This window comes from Anoplophora glabripennis, unplaced genomic scaffold (assembly GCF_000390285.2).
Source record: "Anoplophora glabripennis isolate ALB-LARVAE unplaced genomic scaffold, Agla_2.0 scaffold101, whole genome shotgun sequence".
Taxonomy (NCBI): domain Eukaryota; kingdom Metazoa; phylum Arthropoda; class Insecta; order Coleoptera; family Cerambycidae; genus Anoplophora; species Anoplophora glabripennis.
Window position 1 is genome coordinate 812,061 of NW_019416426.1, and position 21,756 is coordinate 833,816.

General features: G+C 31.5%; 2 protein-coding genes across 3 annotated transcripts in view; one reads left to right on the top strand and one right to left on the bottom strand.

The window, feature by feature from the left end:
• The window catches only part of LOC108904304 (innexin shaking-B), a 69,588-nt gene that overhangs the window by 12,334 nt on the left and 35,498 nt on the right, over positions 1 to 21,756 (bottom strand). The window lies entirely within an intron of this gene.
• Positions 11,499 to 12,143, top strand: LOC111691517. Its single transcript, XM_023454523.1, has 2 exons — positions 11,499 to 11,823; positions 11,948 to 12,143. Exons 1-2 carry the CDS (start codon positions 11,523 to 11,525, stop codon positions 12,082 to 12,084), a joined length of 438 nt encoding a protein of 145 aa, XP_023310291.1. The 5' UTR covers positions 11,499 to 11,522; the 3' UTR covers positions 12,085 to 12,143.

A 21,756-nucleotide genomic window follows, 5' to 3' on the forward strand; every position in this document is an offset into this window, starting at 1 on the left:
TTTTTGAATAATTGAAATCTGTTGATTAGGACCGCCCCAGTAAATTTTTAAAATTAACAATCTTTTTTTTATTTTTAAACAATTAGATTACATTTATCAATTTGCAATTTAGTTTCTTTCAAAAATTATAATTTATATGTATAATAAGTACCACGTAAAGACGCTTCTTTTTAAAAAAAGTTAAATACCCTTAATTGATTCTCGATATAAGCGGTCAAAATTTATCGGCATTTACCTGTATATTTTACCTTGCATTTCTTCAATGAAAAAATTTAAATAATTTTTGTTTAAACAAATAAAACATTTTTTATATGGAAATTAATTTTTTTGTTAAATACAGATAAAATTAAGAAAAAATAGTACTTTAAAATTATAATTTTTGAAAAAAACTAAATGCAAATTTATAAATGTAATCTAATGATTTAAAAATAAAAAAAGACTATTAACTTTAAAAATTTACTGTGGCCGTCCTAATCAACCGATTTCAATTTTTTAAAAACAATTTGAAAGGCTGAGCGGTCTTTTCCATGTAAAAAAATTTTCAAGTATCTAGATTATTTATTTGGGGCTATGTAACATTTTGAAATTTCGAAAAAATTTTTTCAAAAAATTATTTTGCGAAAACTATCCAACCAATTTTAATGAAATAAATTTGGTGTGTTGTTTTATTACACTCTAAAGTTTTTTTTGCCAAAATTAGAATGCCCTCGGAGCAATTAAAATATTTTTAAAAAATTATCCAAGAAACTTGATTATTTTGCCTTTTTTTTTCATCAATTATTGCCATTTTCCAACATCGGTACTAAATTCAAACATATTTAACTTACAGTGTATTGTACAAAATTCAATTTTAAAACTTTTTTCCTGTTCAATATTCTTCTAAAATGGATAGGTTCCAAGATATAAGTAAAAAACTCAGGTAAAATAAGTATTTTTAAAAAAATTTTCAACATTTTTGCAATTTTGAATATGTACTAGACCTCGCCCAGATCTAGGGATCTACACTTTTATTATGCGAGTTGTACTGAAGGTATTTAAACAAAAATTAGCTTTCCCCTCTTACATCCAAGAATTGGGTTTTTTGGACAGATCCGCCCTGGTCTAATATCTCAGTCCTTTCGATTGTGTTGTCGTCTCATAATTGATACATAAACGTAATAATGTACTGTTACACCTCGCTGCGGGAGAATTGTAACATTTTACAACACCTCAAATGATTGCAGACTCCTTATTGTTTTTACATGCTTTTACCATCAGTTCAAGTCAATTTTCTTGTCGCCATCTCTGTGAAATGGCTTTAGGACATCACGATATAGGCAACACCCTAATGAAGTGGGTTCCACCTTAAATTATATGGCAGGCGATAACGGAAGAAAGAAAAAGCATCCAATGATTATGTAAAACGTATAACTCGCAGTGTTTATTAAGTAAAATCCTGAAGATAGCAGGGTATCACGTCTTATATACTGTTTATGCTGTATGTTTTCTTTTAAAATAGATGTTTTTCAGGCTTTCGATAATTCTATGAATATTTCTTAGCTCATCCGTTTATCGGTGTCTCTGGATAATTCAGCTCCTTACATCTAAGACGTATATTTTAAGTTCAAGTAACGTCAGTTATCACTACAAGCAATATCAGCAGCATGAAACAGTTATTTCCTTCAAATCGTATCGACTATATTTTAAAACCTAGGAATTGCTCTTACAATTAGAAGTATTTATTAGAACATTAAAGTTTAATGCAAATGCATTTCAGTAATAATGCTAATGCGTGCATTTGCCTGTTTGATATGTTGTTATGTCAAATTTATGGGAGAGTGTTTTATAATAGCTTATAACATGAAATAGTCGTAACTTTCATATTTATTAGTTATTACTTAATTCGATTTATTTTACAAACAGATTGAAATTGAGCTTTTCCAAATTCCTATAATTTAAAAGCTAACGCTTTGAACGACTATAACTCAAAGACAAATCATCGTGCAAAGCTCGTGAATAGCTTAAATTAAAGATGATAAGTCAACCTAAAAGAACTGACAGGCGGTATTGCAAAAATTGTGAAACTTTTTTCCGCTGGATTTCTTATGATTTGTTAAAGGTAGTCAACGATTATATTTTTTTTTACTTTCAGATTCTGAAACTAGAAATTTCAAGCTTCATTTTGGTTTTTTACTGCTCTACGACGATTTTTCGCCAAGCTAAGTTTGAAAATTACCTAATTTAGAATTTTTTTATCCTTTAATTTATGTGACTAGTGAAAAAAGAATTTATTGTATTTTGTTTTGTATAGTTATTCACGACCACGATGAGTATCAAGAACAACAAATAGCACGTCCGCGTATGCAACATAACTAAAGCTAAATAATATTATACCAGTATAGTGATGGGTTAATTAGGAATTAAAAATAACGTGATAATCCTGTTGTTGAAACAGATTAAAGAATTAGATTATTATTTTTCGTAAATCAAATTGCAGTGAACTACAAATACTGGATACTTGGCTGGATATGTATACGAACTATTTGGATTAGATATGTTGTTGGTACGAATGAATACAAATTATTGTTCTTTTTCTTGAAAATGACGACGATTGAACTAAACAGCGTTGCTATTTTTCAATACTTAACTCGATTACTAAAGAAAATTTGTAAGTAGATACATCTGTAATGTACATATACAGGGTGTCCGAAAATGATGAGCAAAAAATTCAGGGGATAGTTCTAGACCGAAAATAAATGCTACCTCTTTCTATAAAAATTTTTCCAAAACTGATTATTAACGGAGTTACAGGGTGTTCCAAGGCAACTAAGCGCTTGTTTCCAAAGCATGCTATGTTTAATGTAGAAAATAAATTAAAATGATTTCGTATTCATCATATGCAAGCAATGTTATTTTAGCGTTTTTCTCGAAAACGGTTAGATTTATCGAAACAAATAAAGTATACCTTTTTTATGTCAAAAGGTTAGGAGAACAAAAATATTCAGTCAAATTTCGCATAAAATGTAGCACAAAAAAGTTGGAACCATTTAAATCAAAATAAAGGCTCGTATGTGACGCCCTCTACAAAATGCGAAAAAACGGTGGGCAAAGTTATAATCCTCATCCCGAAAAAAACCCATATACGAAATTTCGTCAAAATATTATAAGTGTGGCAAAAGGTATTGCAAAAAAACTGCAAATAAAATTTAACACCCTGTAACTCCGTTAATAATCAGTTTTGGAGAAAATGTTATAGGAAGAGGTAGGATTTATTTTCGATCTAGAATTATCCCTTGAATTTTTTGCTTATCATTTCCGGACACCCTGTATAATCAGATTTGTTGTTTTTCCATCTAATTCCGAATGAAGTATAACTCGAATTATTATTAACTTAATTATTGGAATAATTCATGATTTGATAATACAATTAGTAAAATAATGCGATTGTTTCCATCTCTAATAAATATAATAAACACGTAAATTCAGGTAACAGGTATTAGAACTCCTACTGCATAATAATATGTCAAGGATACATCTATTCCAATATCACAAAATAATAATAATTTTAACTAAAGATACAACAACGTAGCGGAATATATTTTAATACATATTTTCACAATGCTACAAACACAGAGGTATGTTCAGAAAATAACCGAACTTTATTTTTTTAAACTTTATTATTACATAATTTTATACATTTATTGGCCCTTTCTGCTTCAAACCACTCCCCTCCCCTATTCACACACTTTTCTCAGCGGTGTTTCCCTTTTGCGAAGCAATCCTGGATTTCATTTGAAATGGCGTTTAAAGTCTGTGACAAATTAGCTTTGATGTCATCAATAGTATGCAAATGGTGTTCTTCAGCAATGATTTTAATTTTGGAAATAAGAAAAATCGCAAGGAGTCTGGAGAGTAAGGAGGGTGAGGGAGGACAGTAATCTCATTTTTGACATAAAACTGACGAATTGACAAAGCTAAGTGTGCGGCCGCCTTGTCTTGGTGCAAGAACCATGAAATGTCTCGCCACAACTCTGCTCTCTTTTTGCGGATTGCGGATTGGACTGGATTTTTGCGGTCCCTTTGATTGATAGAATAAGAAACTGAAGTGCTTTCTTGGGGCGCAGAGTGTACTAAATCACTAAGTCGAGGGACAAAATCTAAAAATTTTTTGATAGGCGTTAAATGAAGACAAGAGTGATAGGTCATTAGAAAGATTGGCCAATATGTTGCCGATGTACGGTTATCACAACATAAATAGTATGTTTTAAATTCTTGTTGATATAAATTAATTTGCAAAGTATGAGGCCTCAAAAATTTTATGTTTTTATTTTTTTCTGTTAATACCAAGTATTATTTTGTTTGTTAATACATTTTCCCTAGCTGCTAGACCCTAGCTGATCTGATAAAAATAACTAAATATTATATACAAAGATAAGTAATAAGATATAACTACAGGTGATAAGACAATCACTACACCAATCAGGGAAATATACGGACGAAGTGTAAAAATGAAAATTTGACATTGAATTTGAAAGTCAAATTAACGATTTTTGGGAAAAACATTATATTTTCTGCTCGCATACTTTTCTCTATAATTTTTTTCACATAAACTAGCAAATGTATTTTGCAGATTTTTCAATAAAGAATCCGATTCTACGTGCAAAATTCAATAAAAGCTATTTTAACTTGGTTAATATGCACTTTTTTGAAAACAAGACATGTCTATTCGGTATTTAACATTCATGACACAATTAACCATATTATATTAAATAAGCTAACCATGAAAAATCGAAATATCAATAAAAAATTATCGATATTTCGAAATTTCTTTATGTTGTTCGATCTGAGTCGAGGAACAAATTTGCAGCAACTCGATACATGTTCAATTTTTCAGTCAAAATTTCATGGCATGACCCAATTGAGCTGCTATTTCTCTGACAGTCAATCAACGTTTTGCATGCGCCAGATCTTTGACTTTCTGAACGTTGAAGTCGTCAGTCCTGATCGAAGATCATCTTCCATTGACTGACGACCCAGAGCACTCCGTAAGCTCTTTCCAAAAGTTGAAACGTTCTCGTGAAAGTTTTCTCCAGTTTCACGCAAAATTTGACTTTCCATCGTTGATCCAGAAAATCGCACATTTCAAAAATCATCACTAACACTTTGCTCTCAATAACAATATAACGAAATTTAAAAAGTTCGATTATTTTCTGAAAATATTATCGAAATTCACACGTATTTTCGTACAATTATACAAAAATACTTTTTATTCATGATTACAATTGTGACGGTGTTTAAACAGGCAGGGATTTTTTTTCGTGTACTTAAGAATATGTGGAAAGAGAATACAGGAAACACCTTTTGTAACAGTGTTTCAACAAAAATTTTTAAAACGTTCAAAAACGCAACTATTGTTTATAGTTACCTTCGTTGCAAAAATATAGTATGGTTAACACGGTCATACATTTTAGATAAACAGTAAAAAATTGAATCAGCAATGAATGCATTGGAAAATACCTGACAATTGAAGTACCTATCCCACTTTTTGACTGAAGTTTTACGAATTTAATATTTATAGAAGCTATTAATGTCACAAGTGAGTTATACCGGCCGTATTTCATAATAATTGTACAAATAACAATTTACAACAAAATGTTTTGACTTAATACGTGATATGTGAATTGTTTGCGAAATGAGTTTAATTAATCAAACAAATGGTTTTACTATGAAATGTGCGTAATATACTAATTAATTAAGTTAATTTTCAAAAATATTTCATTCATAATGTAGAATCGCGAAACCAGATCCTACTTTGGAACATGACATTATATGGCTAAGATCTCTGACAAATGTTTAATTAGTGGGAAAAGAAAAGGAATTTTGTAGGACCTGAAAGAGTTCAGTAAGTTCATTTCAGACTAGCAGGTCTATGTTTTACCGTTTTCTAATACATTCCTGTAAATTACGATACAATATACTAATTAATTAAGTTAATTTTCAAAAATATTTCATTCATAATGTAGAATCGCGAAACCAGATCCTACTTTGGAACATGACATTATATGGCTAAGATCTCTGACAAATGTTTAATTAGTGGGAAAAGAAAAGGAATTTTGTAGGACCTGAAAGAGTTCAGTAAGTTCATTTCAGACTAGCAGGTCTATGTTTTACCGTTTTCTAATACATTCCTGTAAATTACGATACCAGCAGGAAGTATCTCCTATCTGTAGGCTTTTCTGTGGTAAGGTTAAAGCACCCATATTAACTAAAAATAAAACCAAACCTGTTACCTCATTCCTGCAGCCACTGCAGGTTTAGCTTTTATTTGAATTTTAGGAAGCGATTCCTTTTTTATGTCTCAACCTCAGTCCTCCTTATTTATAATTTTATTACCATGACACCTGACGCTACGTAAAGATGAAAATTGAAAAGAATTTTTATTTTTGGAATTTGTCACTACCGAGAATGATGAAACTACATTTAGTTTTTATTACTGAACTAATAAATATGTCTAAGAATGAGTACCGTGAGGATATCTTAGGGAATAATGATTAGCTCAAAGTCAAAATATAACATACAAAGTATATGTCATATCTCAAATATCACACTCAATGCATACACACAAAGCATGATGTCACACATATCAACAACACTTAACTTTAAGTAATTTTACTAAGAAACAGGAGGGCTACGTAGTATTTTTAAGAAGGAAGAAAAATCTACGTATGTATTATTACGTTGTAACATTTCTGCTTTACTTACTTGTATTTTTCCTTATCATGCAAGGTACGATTTACTTATATGAGGGGCTAAAAATCGTTAAATAAGTTTAGAAAGATTTATTAGTGCAGTAAATGACATATTCCTTGGAGTAAAATATATTTTTATTAATTAGTAAGTATATCTAAAAACTAATAACACATCATACAAATACATACAAATAAATTTATTTCTTAAAATAGTATAATTCTTGAAGCAATAGGTTTAAATTAACAAAGTCCCTAACACTTCAAATTTCTTTAAAGAAGCAAAATGTCTAGCTACTTCTTTTTTAAAAGTCAAAATGACTGGTACTTAATTTTACACATTGTGGACGATAAATCAATGTTTGAATTTAAAAATGAGCTAATAAATCCTTTTTTATACTCTCGAAAACCATATGAAGCTTGAATTAATCTCATTCTTCTTTAATTGTGAGGAATAGTTAAGGACACAACATCCAAGACAAATAATGGGATACAATTTCTTCAATTATTATTTATTTGGGAAAGGACCTTACCGCGGTTATTTATTCACTTGGAGATTTTATCCGTACGAGGTTTTAGCCATTTCGAGGTTAAAGGCCATTTCTTTTAAGAACATTAAACTGAAAACAGAATATAGTGTAAGCAAAATTAGTCTTAAATAGTATGCTACAATCCTAGTATTAAAAGTTAGGCTAAGATCAATACTTGACATTGATGCTTCTCATAATCATATAATTTACTCACCTCAGTAGGTATGTGTAATAACATTATGTTTACGTAGATAAAACACTATGCGACAAATGAATTTAAGCATGTGGTCTGCTAAATGCCTAATAAAGTCCTCTACACAGTAACAGCACACTTGATAATTGTGTGATTAATCTGGTTGAACGAACCAAAACAGAAAAAATACAAATGCGTAATTCTACACAACGTATGTATGTTCAATTCATATACTTTTTGTGTATATATTGAGATGAAATCAGATTAACGAGAGAAAAGTAAAATTTAAATTAAATATTTATTTAAAAAGACAAAGCGGTAAAGTCAATGGTTGAAATGATTATTACAAAATTTATTATTGAGTTGATTATCATGTTAGTCAATTGGAGCATATGCCAAGATGTTATAAGAAAAATATAGTTGAAATTAATTAAAATGCAGAATTGGTAGATAGCAAACAAAAGTTAAAATGCCAGAGTTTGATTAAATAGTTAAAAAATAAGGTAGAATAAGAGTTAATAAAAGATATTAAAATCGAAAGACAATTTGTAGATTAATTAAAAGGATATGTCAGAAAAATGTCAAATTTAAAGTGGGATCCACAAGGAATTCAGTAGTCACTAGAAAGGTCAAATAATATTATAAAATAAGAAATATTTTGAAGTATAAGGCAAAATTGATTGTAAAGAAAGTAGAATAGGGTGTATAAGTGCAAAGGAGAAAGTGAAGTGAAGTGAATTACAAAAGGAAAATGGCACGTTAAAAGATATGTGGAAAGGCCTTTAGAAGGAAAAGAAAAATCAAGATAGAAAAAAAGAAAATAGATTATTATTGATTAGTTACAGAAATAATTTTGAAAAACGACAGTTGTTGAAGAAAGAAAAGAAAACCTATAGAAATATAAGCAGTTAATAAGCGAGAGAGTGTAAAAAGATTCAAGTGGGAGAAATCAAGAATTTAAAAGTACCAAGTGGTAAAATAAGTGACCCAAGAAATACGAGACAAGCGGAGCACCAACAAACAAGGTCCAGGAAGACAGAAAGAACGCGGAATAGCAGTAGCAGGTTCCAGAGGCCAGTAAGAAAACGGAATATCAGTAGCAGGATCCAGGAGAGCAGTAAGAAAACCGCATATCAGTAGCAGGGACTAGGAGACCAGTAAGAAAGCAGCATAGTCGACAGGTTCCTGAAAGGAAGCGAGATAGGATAGACAAGAATTAAGGAAAACAATCAAGCAGAGTAAAGGAGAGAAATCAGTCGACAAGTCATTATCGATAATACGTATAAAAGGTACCTTTATAATAAAAGTAAAATTCGTATACGAAATAGATTGATACAGATTTTCAAAAGTAAGAAGTTAGTATATAAAAAGTTTAGCAAGTCACTAATTTCATATTAAACAAATTTATTTAACTATATCAGACATAATCAAAATTGGCCAATCTTTGTAAAATTAAATATTAATCTTAGAAAAAAATAACCAGTTGTTAAACAAGAAGTTATAAGATAAAATGTCAATGTCTTAATGTATGCAACCAGTCATACATGAAATTTAATTATAACGGTCGTATCGATATAACATCTTGTTTAAGGTTTTGTAAATAGTGTGAAATACTTCAAAATATTGACTATTGTGTTTAACAGTTTTTATTGACAAATTTTGACATATAGATAACAAAACAATAATAAATTCATTTATTAATAACCCTTTTGTATTTATAGCTGTGATTGTGTGTGGTTTCTTGCTAAAGCATATAGTGAATAGAACCGACTACTGAGAGGAGTCTAGAGCTAGGTAGGGCGAAGGTATACAACCACCAATACACCAAAACCAAATTGATATCACAACAAAAAAAAATTGTTGGCGCTAACATATACTCTCGTACACACACATTATCATAACAATATTTACAATTTCCATAATTTCTATCTGCAAGTGCTACAAAAGCCTGACTTGTTTCTCACTAAGGAAAAAATATGTCTTTAGATAGACACCTAAATAGCTAAATCGTCGTCGATGGTCTCATCTATGGTACACTGATGAGGACTACTAAGTCTAAAACCAATCTATGGTTGCTAGTCTATCTCTAAAGGTGCTGACGATTTGTCTAAGCTGATTACTACATAATGGGGCTGTAATTCAATGCCAAACGGAACATGTAGCTCGCAGAGTAGTTGTTTCCCACTATATTTTTAGTTAAATAGTTCGTAGTTATTGAAAAATCTTCCTTTTGACTTATATAATCTTATAGAATACATTGTTTCCCCTATAATTTATTATTTTGTTCTATTCCAATGAAACAACATATTTTCTACATGTAATTTGAAACAAATTGTATTGTAATGTAATTGGAAGAATATATATGTACTTGCAATAGCTTTATATATAATTATTTTGGGAATAATTACTGCAGTTGCGAATATTCACACGAAAATTGTCATGTAAATCAGGTTTACGTCGCATAACGCACACATATCAAAGACGCTCTCACACTTATGCGACTCGGACAATAATTCCAGCGCGTCCACGTTAGTTTTGCACAAATCAACCCGAGAATAAACCTTTGACTAGACACCATGAAAAAAACACCCCATGGCATCGGGCCAATCTCACGCCATGCCCGGATCATCGACCTTTGAGTCTGCATATTCTCCCAATAGTGCTCATGTAAACACTATTTGGCTGTTACAAATTTATTTGTCTTATTTCGTTATAGCCCGGGAGGCAGCGACATTATTGATGTAATTATTCCTACAAAGCTGATTTTTTCTCATTTTGTTGTTTTGATATCGTAAGTAAACGGAACGGCAGTCTACCGCGCCAATGTGGGGGCAAACGTTAGTAACAATTTTTTAAACATGTAAATAAATAATACTTAAATGCCTTATACCTACAAGGCTGAAACTTTTTAGAGTGATCAATTATACCTAAAAATACAGTATAGTGATAGTCTACCGCGTCGGAAGGGGGGCCATCAAGGGTCTACCACCCACGCAAGGTGTTGAAAAATTAACTTTTTTGACTTATTTCTACAAGGCTGAATTTTTTTTCTCAAATACTTTAGTTTATAAGAGAACCAAAAAAAAAAGTCTACCGATCATCTAAGGGTGCAAAGCCTTGATAGACGCAATGGAATGCACGATCTCCCGAGCGCAGTCGCTGCGCCGATTCACTGTAAGCCGCTCTGAATAATAACTCATACCGGGATTAAATTACAATCTACAAAGCTGCTTTTTTGTCTATAGATATCTTACAATAATTATTGTCAAATAAACGTCTTATACCTTCGATACGAGGTGGCTAAAGCTTCGGTAGACGTGGCGAAAGTTTTTGCGCGGAAGTTGCTTAAAATTCCAAATTTATTATTAATTACAGTTTTTTGAGCTTACACCATTATTTAAACGTATGATATAGTAACAACGAGCGAGCGTTAGCGAGCGAGATTTTTGCTAGTATAATAGGTATTAACAAAAGTTCAAAAATTTTTTTTTTCAAATAACTGACCTTTTTCTTTTTTAACATTGAATAATTAAATTTATTTCACTTTTACTTATAATTTATAACAATAATACTTTTCGATAATAGCGCGCGAAATGCTTGATTTGCGATTCATCATCACATTCGTCAATTACACTCGTGCGAGAATTATTCTATCGCACTAGTATCGAACAATATTTTACGACACTTATTTATAAAATAAATGATAACAACGCAAATGTTTTTTATTACAACAATATAGTAATTATATAAAAAATAAATATATTTTTCTTATTCCTCATCGCTACTGACATTTGATTCCTCATCGCCTTCCATATCATCACTATCTTCATCCTCATCATCTTTCTGGTCACACACTCCATCATTTTCTTTAAGGTATTGACAACCGTCATTTGCAATTTCTGTATCTGCAAATAGCAATATATTATTAAATATTTATTATATTATGCTAACATAAATTCACCCCCTTTAGGGTCTGAAAGTCATTTTTTAATTGAGTTTTAGACCTCCTTAAAATGCAAATATGTGTACCTGAATCTTTATCGTTCTGTAGATCAAACGTCACATCGATCAGTGATGTTTTTGAAAGCTTACAAAACTACTAACGATAAAATCTTTCGTCAAAAGGTCAAGAGTTTCGATGCATCTGCTTTACCACCTTGTCAATCAGAGCTCCGAGAACACATACTCCGAACAGCATATATTGCACAAATTTGGAGTAATGCTCACTTAAAAGAGCCTACAACATTATCCCCACTCGACTGTGGCTGGAAAGTGGATGAGAATGCAAGATATGATTTTAATTGGTTTAGTGGCGACCAATTGCCTCAGTCAATCGATGATGTGACGTTTGATCTACAGAACGATAAAGATTCAGGTACACATATTTGCATTTTAAGGAAGTCTAAAACTCAATTAAAAAATGACTTTCAGACCCTAAAGGGGGTGAATTTATGTTAGCATAATATAATAAATATTTAATAATATATTGCTATTTGCAGATACAGAAATTGCAAATGACGGTTGTCAATACCTTAAAGAAAATGATGGAGTGTGTGACCAGAAAGATGATGAGGATGAAGATAGTGATGATATGGAAGGCGATGAGGAATCAAATGTCAGTAGCGATGAGGAATAAGAAAAATATATTTATTTTTTATATAATTACTATATTGTTGTAATAAAAAACATTTGCGTTGTTATCATTTATTTTATAAATAAGTGTCGTAAAATATTGTTCGATACTAGTGCGATAGAATAATTCTCGCACGAGTGTAATTGACGAATGTGATGATGAATCGCAAATCAAGCATTTCGCGCGCTATTATCGAAAAGTATTATTGTTATAAATTATAAGTAAAAGTGAAATAAATTTAATTATTCAATGTTAAAAAAGAAAAAGGTCAGTTATTTGAAAAAAAAAATTTTTTAACTTTTGTTAATACCTATTATACTAGCAAAAATCTCGCTCGCTAACGCTCGCTCGTTGTTACTATATCATACGTTTAAATAATGGTGTAAGCTCAAAAAATTATAATTAATAATAAATTTGGAATTTTAAGCAACTTCCGCGCAAAAACTTTCGCCACGTCTACCGAAGCTTTAGCCACCTCGTATCGAAGGTATAAGACGTTTATTTGACAATAATTATTGTAAGATATCTATAGACAAAAAAGCAGCTTTGTAGATTGTAATTTAATCCCGGTATGAGTTATTATTCAGAGCGGCTTACAGTGAATCGGCGCAGCGACTGCGCTCGGGAGATCGTGCATTCCATTGCGTCTATCAAGGCTTTGCACCCTTAGATGATCGGTAGACTGTTTTTTTTTGGTTCTCTTATAAACTAAAGTATTTGAGAAAAAAATTCAGCCTTGTAGAAATAAGTCAAAAAAGTTAATTTTTCAACACCTTGCGTGGGTGGTAGACCCTTGATGGCCCCCCTTCCGACGCGGTAGACTATCACTATACTGTATTTTTAGGTATAATTGATCACTCTAAAAAGTTTCAGCCTTGTAGGTATAAGGCATTTAAGTATTATTTATTTACATGTTTAAAAAATTGTTACTAACGTTTGCCTCTTCATTGTCGGGGTAGACTGCCGTTCCGTTTACTTACGATATCAAAACAACAAAATGAGAAAAAATCAGCTTTGTAGGAATTGGTGCAAAATTTATGTCGCTGCCTCCCGGACTATTAGCTTTTTATAGGACGCAGTGGGTTCCTTCTTCATTACAGTACCTGATATATTGAGATGCAACTGAATTTCTTGAATTTATTTGTAATCATGAGTACAAAAATAACAAATAGTGTGGCAAGAAAAATCAAAGTTGCTAAAGAAAACCTTTCCAAAGTCTCAGTCACACTGAATTTTCTTCACTACACTACTGTAATAGCACGACCTCTCTTGTCAACTAGGTGAACCGATTTTGAATTGATTATAATAAAGAAAACTACTACTTTGCGGACTACATTCACCGACCATCAATGAATTATTCGAGCAACATCAACTAAACAGTTAGGGCACCTCTATCTATCATATACGACATACTGATGAACGCTGATAAATGGGAAACTGATAAACGTCTAACTGTTTCCTGCAATATCACCAGTTGAAAATTAATTCGCCTAGTTGGCGAGAGGGGTCGTGCTTTCATAGTACCTGCAAAATTGTAGGTCACTCTTTGCCAGCGTGGCTATATTGCAGGACTATACATTGAGTAGCAGTGGCCATTTATAATAGAGGACTCTTCTACGTCTCACATTTCCTTCATTAATTAAATACTTTTATAAAGCTGAGCCCGTGTTTCGTTGAGTTTGTTTATCATTTGGTTGGCGAATTATAGAAAAGTTGGCACCACTGAACTGGTTTTCTTTTTAATATAGTTATTTATTTATTGGGAACTGAGACGGCACGAAAAAGAAAAGTAATAAAAAATACGAAAAATTGGAAATCGTAAGAAAATTTACCAATACAAGTTTCAACAATTTCTAAAATGTTTACTAGTCTAGGAGCCAGATAGGGAAAAATTAGTGCGCGCAGAGACGGAAAATGTTATGATATTTGCACTAAATTTGCAATATTTTGGTTAATGTTGATATTTTTTAATTTTCAAAAAAATATATGTTTGTTATGAGAAAACGTAACTGTTAACTCATAAACTGAACACTCTCAGGCTTTGCGACCAAGTTTTTTTATTCAGGAAGTCAAAATACTTAAGAATAAGTTGTTTGCAGCCGTGGCACTCTGGTTGACCACGGAAACCTATCTGGCTCCTAGGCTATACCTCTGTTTGTAACATATACAATGATTTAAGCTATTCTATGTGTCTTCCACAATGTTTTTGTAATTATTAGCTAGTATCTCTCTCTCGGTGTATGATATAAACAAATTTCCTCTGAAAGGAATGAAATATTATCAGAAGTCATTACTTAATGCTCTTGCAGCGCTTTGTTGGCATTCACCGTACATATGTATATTAACTTAATCTAATTCGGCCGTGGTTTTGTCATCTTCTAATAAATTCATCTCCTAGTTATATCTACATCCGTCTCATAAAACATATGTATAAAAAAATGACAGAAAAAGATTTAATTGACAGTTAAATTTAGATGACTGTTGAAGAAACTGGCCCTAAGTATGTTCTAACAAAATTTATCTAATCACTAAAAACATTAAACTTAGTTTTCAATCACCACTTGGCATGTCTCATAAAATTCCAACTTCTAACTGCAAGTTCCATAAAATGAAACGGTTCTACTATGATGAGGGTGATGCGTGGTAACTATTATAGACTCCTGACGAATAAGTAAGGACTGGTCTTAAAGGATGTAAGTCTATTAAATGTAATACATTTGTATAATTCTTTTAAATCAGAAAAAAATCAGAAAACCCTTATTCTCATACCTACAATCGTCAATCGAAAAGAGAATCGTACTTTCAACATCCTGTAAAATCATTTATAGTTACTGACTTTTTACTTATGCAAAATCATAGTAAAAGTCATCTTAAATCTTCTTTGAAGATTTTCTTTAGTGAAAATAATTAGGTGAGTCTAAGAAACCCTCATTAAAATTAATTACGATGAGTTTGAAACAGTTTTAACAAGCGGTAATAATGTTTTGCCTTCAAGACATCTTTAATATTTTTTGATAATAGTAATATTTATTTTTGGTCATTAAAAATATTTAGTGAGAAATTTTTTCTAAAATTGTTGCTTTTGACCAACTGATCCATTCCAAATAAAAATGTAACTCCTAGTGTCGGTATAGACATGAAGCTAATTAAATTAAATTAAAAAAATTTAAAAATAATCGTAATTTTTCTCATCAAGTCGGGTTATATAGGTACTCTGCAACATCAAATATCTAGACATGGTAGACAAGCTATAAAAATTATCTAAAATTCAAAATTTAATTATACTTTATCCAAATTGTATTGGCTATAACAATCATCTTTTAATCTAGAATAAAATTCTTCATTCTCTTAATGATCACCCAATTTTTACATAGTAAGAACCATTAAAACGTCTTGCTTAATTAAAAAATCCATAATTTTGCTTTTTGAGTTATGATACATCTTGCAGCATCTGCGACCAGTAAATATACGCAGGTCCAAAATAAACATGACATCTGACATAAAGAACACTCCAATTAAAAGTGTGTAAAAAGGTATTTTAGGAATTTCCTGCGGAGCTGTCCCAGTCATCTAAATAAAAACATACATTTTTCACGTATTCACTAATTTTCCGAGTGAATGAACAGTTGATATAGAGAAGCTGTTTTGTTGTTTTCCTAGATTTTCTCATTAATTCCATTCATTTGTCTTAACATTTTTTTTCAGTTTCGTCACGTTTATACTTAGGACATCCTTAACTCTGATATATGTTTACTGCGGTATACTCGTAGTTCGTGCATGAATTATGGATCTACAGTAATACTGCAAGCTATGCCACTATTTTCTTAATTCTAGACGATGTGGTCATAATGCTGTTAATAATATAGGATAAGTCTACATGTTATGTATTTGTTAATGAAAACAACATTGGATTTAAATATTTGGATTAAATTTTTTGTGTTCTTGACCACATTTCAATTTTGATAATAATTGTTAATCTATTTTAGGTTATTTTTTAAGGGAGTGTTGAAATTATTTGCAGTCTTTACTGTTTCTTTACGTCCTTACCCTTTTTTGCTACTAAAGGTAAATCAAATCTTAAATAAATATATGTAATCTCTTCTAAAGCGAGCAGCCCATTTGACACATTATTTTACTGAAAGTATCTACGTCGTTTTCTAAATCTTATTGACTATACTCAGTATGTTGCGACTAATTTTTTATCCTTGTTATACAGGGTGTTTTTAAATAATGTAGCAAAAATGGTACCAGTGAATGTTGAGCCAAAAATAAGAGGATTGTAGTAAAAATACCTTATATCGCCTGAGGCGATATACCCTCTTAAAGGAGGGGACTGAAATTAACATTTTAATTTTTTTCTTTAACATGAGGAATGCTAGAGACACGAAACTTGGTATGAACATCCTACTAATAAAGAGACAACTTTTTAATATTTATTCGATCATTGGTGTATTTTATAAAGGCGTCAACCCCATTGCAATATTTTATATATGAAGCAAATTATTTATTTAAAAATATTTATTGGGAAAGGTGATTTATTGCAAAACTTTTTTACCTCTCGTAATTTTTCGATAAAGCCGATAGTTTTCTAGTAAAAAATTAGATGCGTCATCGTTCACTAAAAGGGTAATTGCGAAAATTTGTAAAATAAAGTAGGCGGATGTCATAACAAATAAATTGTTATTTATCATATTAATAACTTGACACTTTCTTTCAACCAATAATTAGTACCAATTGATTAATTTATTATTAGAATAATTATGGCAAATTATACCACCAAAGATATCTAAACCTACCGATTCCTCATAGACAAACATTGGCCTCGGTGGAAAGGAGGCTTCGTGAAACTGGTAAAATTCAGCCCAATTATGAAGGTGCCGGAAGAAGGCGTAATGTCCGAACTGTTGAAACTGAGGAAGCTATACTGGAACATCTAGAACAAGACTGTGGTACAAGTACAAGACAGGTGTCCAGGCAACTGCAAGTTTCTCACAGTCTTGTGTGGAATGTAGCTCATGAAAATATTTTATACCCTTTTGACCATCAACCCATGCAAGAATTGAATGACCCTGACTTACCTAACCGCGTGGATTTTTGTCAATGGTACATTAATATTCCCAGGCATGACTTAAATTTCCTAATGAATATACTTTTCACCGATGAAGCAAATTTTCCTAGAGTAGGTGCAGTAAACCTTCATAATGTTCATTCATGTTCGGAAGAAAATACTCATGAAATATTTGTTTCAAAATGTCAACATAATTTCAGTTTAAGCGTTTGGATGGGAATTGTAGGAAATACTCCAGTAGGTCCTTTTATTCTTCCACACAGGCTTGGAGCGGCCGAGTATCTTGTTTCTTATTCTTGTATATCTCTGTATCTATATCTATATCTGGTATCTTATTTTTGAACGAAATTCTTCCAATATTACTTGAGGATGTACCCTTCGCTACACGTCAGGTGATGTGGTAATGCACGATGGGGCGCCTGCACATAGTACACTAGCCGTTAGAGAATGGTTCAATTTAAATTACCCGAATCGTTGGATTGGTCGTGGTCGTGATGCCCCTGTTTGTTGGCCTGCACGTTCACCTGACCTAACGCCTATGGATTTCTTTTTGTGGAGACACATAAAATATATTGTTTATGCCACTCCTGTTGCCGCCTTAGAAGAACTACGCTTAAGAATAATTCAGGCAGCAGGTGACCTTCGCAGTAACCAAGAACTGTTTGTGCGAGTGCGTTATAACGTCAACGGACGTATTAGGTTATGCTTGCAGCAAAATGGAGAATATTCTTTAAATTTAATTTTGCATTCCTTGTTTTTCGTTTGTATTAAATTTTATTTCAGATAAACAACTTTACCTAATACGTGTCCCATAGTCATAAGTTATCAAACATTTTTCATTAATTAATAGCAAATTATTCTTAATGCTATTATTAAATTACCAGCTTATTAGCAGAAAGTGTCAACTTATTTTAATATGATAAATAACAATTTATTTGTTATGACATTCGGCTACTTTATTTTTACAAATTTTCGTGAACGATGACGCATCTAAATTTTTTACTAGAAAACTATCGGTTTTATCGAAAAATTACAAGAGGTAAAAAAGTCTTCCCAATAAATATTTTTAAATAAATAATTTGCTTCATATAAAAAAAATTTCTAATTGCAATTGCAATGGGGTTGACTGTTTCACTCCTTTATAAAATACGCCAATGATCGAACAAATATTGAAAAGTTGTCTCTTTATTAGTAGGATGCATACCAAGTTTCGTGTCTCTAGCATTCCTCATGTTAAAGAAAAAAATGTGAATTTGAATCCCCTTCTTTATATCGCATCAGGGGTACAACTTTCATATAAGGTATTTTTACTTCAATCCTCTTATTTTTGGCTGTACATTCACTGGTACCATTTTTGCTACTTCATTTAAAAACACCCTGATGTATAGTTTTCTTTTAATTGTTCGTAGTGACTGGCTGCCTAATAATACAGAACTTGATGTAATCAGATGGAAATATATTAAATACGCCAGGTTTACATATTAACCTCAGCTCAGAATCCCAACAAATTTAATGGCCACTTAAATTATATATGGAGCGTGTAATGGTTCCTCCACGCTAGAACTTTTTCGACAGAAAATAGATAAAATCCACTGGAATTTTTAAAGTAGTTATTGTGAATTGCCGGAACTCTTATTTCTTGACAGTTTTACAGTTCGTAACCAATTATAAATTATTTTTATCACACGGCTCGATTTTTCCAAAATAAAATTTGTTATTTTATACGAGTAAAATAAAAATATAAATAAAAATCTAATTATAACTAGATGTGGCTAGAAAAGATACGTAGATCATATATCTCTCTTTTTATTGGTTGCTTTAATCCCTCTTTTGTTTTATTAACCTTTGTATCAATTTTTTAAAGAAAATAATGATTATATGTTAAATCAAATTCTGGGCATTTATTTTCTGAATAATATAATTTTCCATTAAACCAATATAGTAACGTTGAAATTAGTTGAACATTTTCGAAGCTAGTCGCCACGTCGCTGTCGTCGGATTAGGCTTCTTGAGTTTCAAAGACCGGAACGTCGCAGACCAGTGACTTCAAACCAAGCACCTCAGCGACACGAACCATACAATTATAAATACCGACCAGAAGACCTAATCTCCAGTTTACAGAACTTCTTCTGATGTTTTTCTAAATACCTATTAAAAAGTCTAAACTGACGAGGTGGTAACCAGCCTAGAAACTGTTCAAATATTCGTAACAACCACTGAAGCTCGAATGTTAAAATTATATCATTGGTTTTATTAAGCTACGCTGGCTAAGGAAGTTTGACAGAGATGCCCCATATTTTTTTGTGCACGAGTGAAATTCCTTGTGCAGTACTATGAGACACCCCATTGTGAAAATTAACTTAAAGTAATTTTTTAAGCTTTTCTGCATACGTTGTACATGTTTTTATACTCGTTGCAGCACCCAATCATCTTTTTCTTAATAATAATAGGCTATACTCTGTTTGGAAATGAAAGAGAGTAATAAAACCCCGAGATAAGAACCGGCCATGGGCGTGCTAATATTTCGTTTCAGGTAATTATCGGGTAACACTAATGCTAACAGGTAATGGGTGTACATTAGTATATTTTACTGGATACATCATAGGGCAGGAGCCAGTGTATTGTGACAGATCAATCCAGTCTTAGTCATATAAGTAGTCGAATATTTGAAAGTAATTGCCAATAGTGCATCTAAATGATATTCATAAATTTTCCTTTTAGTAATTTTTGTTGGATAGTGGTCAAATTATTTAATAATGCGATTGAAGCTAGTTACTAAACCTCTTTCAATTGAATTTAAAGAACAGTGAACAGAAACTTGTCGCATCCAAGCTTGCCTCATGTTTTTCCTTCGAACAACATTGTACATATGACTTTATGGTTTCAAATAGCTATTACAGCACGCTTTGTTGTGCCAGCCAACTCATTCGGTATTCCCAGAAAAAGCAAAGTCACTGAAATTAAATTAGAAACAGGTATAACGGACTAAATAATGAAGTGATACTTGCCAATATTTCAGAAAATTATTAAATGCTAATTTTGCAGCAGATATTTTTAATGCTCTTTCAATAGTTACTTGTGAAAGTGTAAATGTATTATTAGAGTGTAAAACTAACGTAACGTCTTCATGAAATTGGGAATTATGTTGCTGTTATATTGAAAAATTAAATATTCCTTGAAGAAATACTTACTGCACTTATGTTTTTACGTAATTTTCATTGGAATAATTTATTTCCACAGTTCTTTCAGAAGCTTCTTTTCATACCATTCTACAGAGTACTATTTAGGTCTTTGTCATTATTTCAGGGGATTGTTCATTGATGATGATACTGATTTTTTTTTAATTTCATTACATTTTTCAAATCGCTGATCAGTTTTAAGTGAAAAGCTGTTCTCACAAAATTGTCATAAAGGGTTTTGAGTAAATGGCCTGAATCTCTTTGAAAAATTGATAAGCGATGAACTTGTTTGGTGATCAGTAAGTAATTGTTAGTAACTCATAAATAAATAACTGTCAGTACCATTACCATATTGTAAGCAAAATCATTAGGCAGAGGAGGTCCTGTACCTTGACTTCAACAGTCAACCATTAATCCCCTTGATTATTTTACTTATAATGTGATAATGTACTGATAGTTATTTATTTAAGTTACTAACAATCAATGGCCACCAAACAAGTCCATTGCTTACTAGATCTGTCTGAAATAACTACAATGTTGTGTAATTTATTCAGAACCCTTTTATTTTATGACAATTTTACAAGAACAGCTTTAAAATTAGTCAGCGCTGTCAAAAATGTCATGATATTGCAAAAAAATTCAGAGACGTAGAAATTCTATTTAAAAAAAGGGCACTGACTACCCATCTTCCATGCCACTGATGGTTGTAGTAAATCCTTTGTAAGCCATTTTTAAAAAACATTATGTCGTCACAAGACATACCCAATTTAGTATCGTTAATACTTACTGTTTTTTAGATATCATAAAAAAAGTTAAAATAATATTAAATTCAACACCCTGTATCTAGGTTACGACATGTGTCCACATAAACTTTTTTGTTCACCTGTCAAAGTGTGTTAGGTAGGTAATGGAAAAACTAGTCTCAAAATAGAAAAATGCATTCAAGGTTTTTTTCTATTTAAGTAAAACTAAATCAATTTGTCCATAAATCAAGCCCTAAATATGGATTTCAGTATGAAAAAAAAAATGTTTCCGAATACATTATGTCTTTTTACCTCTGTCTAAAGTAATCTTTCTTTTTACTAATCCTTCGAATAAGAAATCATATGCCAAGTATTGCAAATACCGTACCACTACATAGCCTCCCATTATTATGTGTTAATTGACTATTATTATTGATGAAAACGTTACTTGAATTCGATGAAGTGATTGGCATATGTCAGAACAATTCTGCGAACAGTCTCTAACAATTTGTTTCAAAAACGTGCGTGTAAGTCCATTCCTACGTCATTTAGTGTTTTCTATGTGTTTACGTGTCAAATGATATTTCTCGGGTGTAGAGTTACGCGTTTTGGCGGCTTGCCCGCAAAATTAAATGCAGCGCAACTGTAAAGAAATTAATTTGGTATTTAAAATGAAATTATTTTA